The sequence below is a fragment of the Pygoscelis adeliae genome, unplaced genomic scaffold, assembly GCF_000699105.1.
Source record: "Pygoscelis adeliae isolate BGI_AS28 unplaced genomic scaffold, ASM69910v1 Scaffold27, whole genome shotgun sequence".
Lineage (NCBI taxonomy): Eukaryota > Metazoa > Chordata > Aves > Sphenisciformes > Spheniscidae > Pygoscelis > Pygoscelis adeliae.
The window spans coordinates 8,045,876-8,052,161 of NW_008825410.1; the positions used below are offsets into that span (position 1 = coordinate 8,045,876).

Here is a 6,286-nt window from a genome sequence, read left to right on the forward strand (position 1 = left end):
AGGGGCGCGCAGCTGCCCGCCGCCGGCGCCGTTTCATAGTTTACGGGGGGTTTGCAAGGCGCCCGAGCGATTTCTGGGTAGCTGTGGCCAGTGTATTTACTAAAAATGTGAGGTAGATGAGAGGCCGGTAGCAAGGCTGTGTCCCCCGGACGCAAAGCTTTCCTCCTGACGGGCAGCAGGGGCCGGGGGGAGTCATTCAAACCCAGCCAAAGTTTGTTCTCCTTCCAGAAGCCGGAGAAGGGGTCGGTGGGTGCGAGCTCCGGCCGGAGGTCGGTGGTTGACAGCGCCCGGCTTATTTTCCTCCGCTTCGTCTTAAGGACCCGTTCGGTTTTGCAGGATGTGTAAAGGGCTTCCACGTCCTCTCTGGAGATCAGGGTGCATTTGGCGGCGTGGAAAGCGATGGAGTTGATGGCTTTGAGTTTCCTCAACTCCTCCAGGTCGCAGTGATGCTTTTTTACTTTTAAATGATCCATTCGCTTGTGCACGGTAGTTCGCGGGATGTTTTTGAGCAGGTCTGTAAAAACCTGGGAGAGTGCAAACATTTGCTTTCCTTTAATGATGAGGTAGCCGAGCCTCACGCCATCCACCTCTTCAAAACCCGACTTCAGGTCTCCCATTTCGTGAATTAAATTATTCCCAGCATTTGCAGAGAGAGAGAGAGAGATGAAAAAAAAAAAAAAAAAGGGAAAAAAAAAAAAAGAAAAAGCCACACACACACAATCCTCAGCCAGATGCTGTATTTGTCTCAAGGCATCCTGCTAATAAAATATAACAAAGGCTGTTATTCCTGGTGAATGAAGTGCCAAACTTTAGACAAAATTAAAAAAAATAAATTAAAAAAAATACCGTGAGGCTACAATCAAGATATAATCTTAAAAATCAGGTTTGCCAGAGTGTTTCTCTAAGTTGCTGTTGAAGATCAGTACCTGTTCCCTTTCATTCCCTGCTTTTCCGTTGGAAACTATGATAATGGAATGTGAAGGGAGGAAGAGAAAAGAAATGCAGCTGCTATTCCCGCCGCTGCTTTAGCTACAAATAAAATGACAGAGTGAAGTGAGCTCGTCCGGAGACACCTTCATCAATTAATTCCCCTAAAGCCAACGCTGATTGGACACTCCTGACAGGTGATGCAATAAAAATTGATATTCCACCCCTTCCCCCAAAAAATCTCCCACTAATTAGCATACCCTTATACTGCCACCTCCCCTCCCAAAGTAAATAATACAGTTAGTATATAAATCTTTCTATTAAACAATCCGAGCTCAAACACATTCAGACCTCTCAGACTTCCTCGTCGCTAGCTTCCGAGGAAGGATTTGCATGCTTTTTCCCCTATCGTTTCGTATATTTTTAACCTATTTTGGACAAACGTTGCTCTTTTGTGCATGCCGTGAATTTAAAGGACATAAGTCTGATCGTAGCGATGGAAAACCCTTCGGTAACGTAGCCGCTTTAAACTAGCATTTTATTCTGCGTTGTGTGGAAAATGAAGCTTAGCGAAAACGTGCAGAACAGCCTGGTATTTCCCCTTCTGAGGCTCCAAAGTTAAATGCTCGGTTGTTAACGAGAGGGAGTACTTACATTTTCGAGTTTCTCTTGATTTTCCTCTTCTGCTTAATTAGCTTTTTACAGCCGGGGACTAAGGTTATTTTGTTGTCTGTATATCACGGGTTCCTGCACCGAGATACTGTAACACTTTTAACTGAAATTCTGCCTGTAATATTGCGGGAGGGGGGAGGAGGACGTGGGCTCACGTCAGACCCATAACAAAGCATAGATAAGCCAGAAATGTATACACTTTTCACAATTAACCGTGCTGGATCACGAGCTGGAATGTCCTATAGTCCCAGAGCCCACGTCAGGATTCCTGCGCGCTGATTGCTTCCAGCAGAGAAAGGAGAATGTAAAATATCCAAGGTGCTTCCAAGAGCCTTTACGTAATAACAAAAAAGTGCTGGCACACACAATGTACGATATTGCGACGGGCTAGGATGCTTCTGGCTCGCAGTTTGCGTATTCCGCTCGGAGTAGCCCTGCCGCAGCTTTTTGATGTTCCGTTTATAGCAGCCCCTTAAAATCAATTTGAAGAAGCAGCATGAAGGTTTAACCTCTTCTTAGGAACGTTAAATTATTCGAGTGTCAGCAACGAGGGTTTCGCAAATGTTGCGATAGCTGCATGCCTCTCCCTTGTCACGTTAAAATGATGCTGCTTGCGGTTTGCACGTTAGGCGCTGCAAAAAAAAAAAAAATCGCCAATCTCTGCCGTGCACCCAGTGTTCCGCTGGATACAAACACGAGCACTTTTACGTATCGCCGCACATCCAGAATTAGACATATCCGTGAGATTAATGAGACATCTCATATTTCTGGGACTTGGCGAAAAAATCGACGGAGGAAAATAAAAAAAAAAAAAATTCTTCAATCCCAAACGTCAATACCCACTCCGCGTATTGGCAATATGGTGCGCGGAGTTCGCGTTACCCCGTCAGGTACAGCTAAAATAAAGCGCATAATCACTCCGTAAAAACGCAGCTTTGCACGCCAAGGCGAAATGCAGGCGAGCCCCCCATTTCGCAGGAATTCTAGAGAGAAGTGGGAATTTGGAGAAGTGCATCCGGGAATGGAGGAAGTCTATTCAAGGGAGCCTCTAACTCGGAGGGCTGAGATTTGAAAAGTCAGCCCTGGACTACTGTTGCTCTCGGCGCAGATGTAATCGCCGCTGTTCAACTTAATCCATGTGTGCGCGAACCGCGATGCCTGGTTCTTCCCTTTGAGACCTAGGGATAGTATTCCCATCCGAGAAAGCAGAGCTACGGCAAATTACATTTTGTCCCTCGAATTAGAAAAGGATCATTGAGTGGATCTCGTGATATTTCAGCCTTTGAACGTAACCGAGAGGCAGCAGTGAACAATGCCTCGGCGCGGCTAAGACCGTCCGCGGAGTTCGCCTTCCCTCGCCTTGCATCTGGATCCCCCAGCCTTGCCTTTCTCTTTCTCGCTCGCGTGAGAGGCACCCTGCTATATGCTGAGGCTGGAAGCAAAGTTTCGAGAGAAAACAGCTGCTGGCGCTAAAAAGAAATCATCGTGGTCTTTCTAGAGCTAGAGACAATAAGGTCGTTTAAAAATTCCTCCTGATGTACTTATATGCTGCCAACACCCCCACCCCCTCCCCGCTGCTCTCCTCCCCCTGCTTTAAGGTTAAGGCTATGGAGTCAACAGTAAAGGAGCTGTAAACTCCGAGAAAGCTGCTCAGAAGACGTTACCAAAAACCCCGATGGGCTGAAAAGTCCTTTATTTGCCAGGTACTTCAGCTGGGTTGGATTCCCGTGTAAATCCACGCGTGCCTCCGCACGCGGGGAGCCACGGGCACACGCACCCACGTACTGCCAGTGACAGCCCGGCGGTGGGATTCGGCAACTATTTAAAAAATGCGTTATTTTTGGTTGCTTAATTCCTGCGCTCCCAAACGTTTAAAACTAGCAGCGGCTTTTCGGTAGACCTCGATGATCCGAAAGGTGCGGCCGTGGGCGCCGGGGTCGAGGCAGAGCCGAATGTCGACAGGGGGAAACCCACCAGAAGTCTCGGGAAATGTCAGCCGCCCAACCTACACATCCCCACCCTATACTTACACACGCTTTCGGTTGCGTATCTTTCTCCGCATCTCACACGGAGACCTCTGTTTCGCTACTTCTCCATCGTTTGTTTGTTTGTTTGGGGTTTTTTTTTTTGGTGCCTTCCCTTGGCCATCAGCACACGTAGTGTATCCGGGGTCGTCTTCAAGCAGGCTGGGGGGAGATCCTGATAAAGAGCCGGCGGAGGCCCCTTGCACACGCACACGCACATTAAAGGCAGGGGACTTGAAAATGGATTTGCACGCACACAGGGGATTGCGATCAATAGCCACCAACATTTATGGCTTAGATTGTTAATGTGAAAGCTGGCCAAAAGAATGAAAATGAAAAATTAAAGGTGTCTGGTATCAATTACATGAGAAGTTATGCAATAATTTACTTACTGGGAGCCGGGGTGTATGCCTGCGTGTTGGTGTGTCCATGTGCATGTCGTGCATGTGTGTGCAGACCCAGAGGTGTATGTAGCTATCTCTCAAAAGCAAGGGAGTTTCTTTGTTAATTTCGTGGACTGTGTCACCCTCGCTGGTGATCAAAGATGGACATGATTAAAGGGATGGACGTTTGTCTCACATTTCTTAAGATAAGGACGCCCAGAGATGCCCAGTTTTGCCAAATACATATACATGCAACTACAGAGAGTTGTGTGTATAGGCGCACACACACACAGAGACTATCAATCAAACGTGCTCCTTCTCACGTTGAGTAGCGTGCAATCTGCAATCTACACTCTATAGTCAGTAGTATTTCAGTCTTGAAGCTGTCTGGCCGAAAGATAAACCTCATTAGAAAGGAAAGAGCAAAATAATATTCATAATACCTCGCTGTAGACCTATTCCCATTTATTGGAAATCGTATACTTTCATTTTTGTAAACTTGTGTTAAAATATATATGCTCGCGGGGAAGTGCTTAACCACGTCGTTCCAGAAAGAAAATGTGTGTAACATTTAAAATACTCCTTTTACGTGATGTTTTGATTTATTTTCATAGTATGATTATGTTTAAATACCAGTGCAATTCAGCCTGACCTCTTCCTTCTGCAATGAAGTAATGCACACACCATTTACAGTCTTTTAAACGTTTAGTTGGGAAATGCAACAGCGATGTCCACCAGCGGCTGTACTAATGGAGAGAATTCTTTTGAAAATCTTCGGGAAAACCTAAGAGGTCATGTGCATTTTCACACTAGGATTGCCACATTATTAGGGTATTATTATTATTTATTATTATTTGTTAAGTGCTGGACCGTGTCTTCAGGTATTGACAAGCATTAAATAAACCTTTTGCTTTCATGACGCTGGGCAGAAATACATATTTCAAATGAGAACATGTTTTCTAACCCTATACCCTGCTCCTAGATATTGCTGGGCATATTTTGCTCAAGGAGGACACAGATAGAAAGCAGCTAGAGGCTATCACAAAGAGTCCGGTAACGTAAATATAATAGGGTCAAAGAACAATATAATAGGATCCTTCTGCTATTTTAAAGTCAGCCAAATGTGACTGTAGCACCTAAAATTTGCCGTAAATTCTAGTATGACAACAAGTCAGAATGTATAACTAAATCTCCTAAACGTGTAGGACAAAGAAATGCCAACCATCAGTCTGGGGGGAAAAAAAAAAAAAAAGATAATCTGGCTAACAGTCCTATGCCTAGGAGTTTCAGACTTGGGTTTTTTTATTCTTTTGTTTTTTCTTTTTCTTTCTTTTCTTCTTTTTTTTTTTTTTTTTGGTAAACAAAGTGGCGATGCAGAGTTCTGCTAAGTGCTTTTTAAGTTGTATTTTTTCCGTGGGGGCTGGGGTGTCACTTGCACACTAGAATTCCGTACAATTTATAATCACCACAGGCTAAGACTGTTTCTTGAGTTTGGTACTCCTGGTAGTTTTAAAATACTTTTTAGCAGGAGTTTCTGGACACATACTACATGCCATGTTGTTTACTGACCCATAATCAAAATGCAGTGACCTTCTACCCTTTTTTTGCCCCTTGACCCATGCTGAATTCAATGCAGCCTTTATAAATTTGCAAATCCTTGGACGTAAAGGGGATTTGGTGAGGCTTTGTTCTGAAAGGATCCTAAAAGTTTGCATTTTTAATTAGACAAAGGTAAAGCAACAAACATTGGGAAATAAGGCCCTCTCCTGCACCTAGGTGATCGCTCTCAATTTCTACACTAGGGAACTACATCCTAAAAAACATACCCCGCAAACTGAAAAGCAGTTGCAAACATAGGAGATCAGGAGGTTACGAATTGCACCAAATTAGCAATGTGGTACAAATCACTTTCGTGACGTAGGGGATGGCCAGGCCACAATCTTCCGGCGCTCCTCATCTCCAAGGACCGTGTGGATCCTGGTGACCCGGGGAGAGGGGAGAGCCAGCGATTTGATCTGGAGCTACAGGCGCATTCCCTTATCTCCTTCGCTATCAGTCAGTTTAAAGGACACCGTAATTATGACGGTGATAAAACAATGCCCGCTTATGTGTGCTGAATAAATAAAGAATGTTTACGGCCCCAGAATGTTTCAATTCCAATTAAACGCTATCAAAGAAAAGCCCCTCTCTCTCCCTCCTTCTCTCCCCTCCCTCCCTCCCTCCTCTCTCCCTCCCTCTCCCCCCACGACTCCCCATTTACCTTGCTGCTTGTAATACGGC

The 6,286-nt window shown here is 45.1% G+C and overlaps 1 protein-coding gene across 1 annotated transcript in view; it reads right to left on the reverse strand.

The window, feature by feature from the left end:
* Positions 1 to 660, reverse strand: part of SKIDA1 (SKI/DACH domain containing 1) — a 2,525-nt gene extending 1,865 nt beyond the window's left edge. Inside the window, exon 1 of the mRNA XM_009330609.1 lies at positions 11 to 660. Within this exon, the coding sequence (XP_009328884.1) occupies positions 11 to 617 (607 nt within the window). The 5' untranslated portion in view covers positions 618 to 660. The remainder of the gene's footprint in view (positions 1 to 10) is intronic.
* Between the last annotated feature and the right edge of the window lie 5,626 nt (positions 661 to 6,286).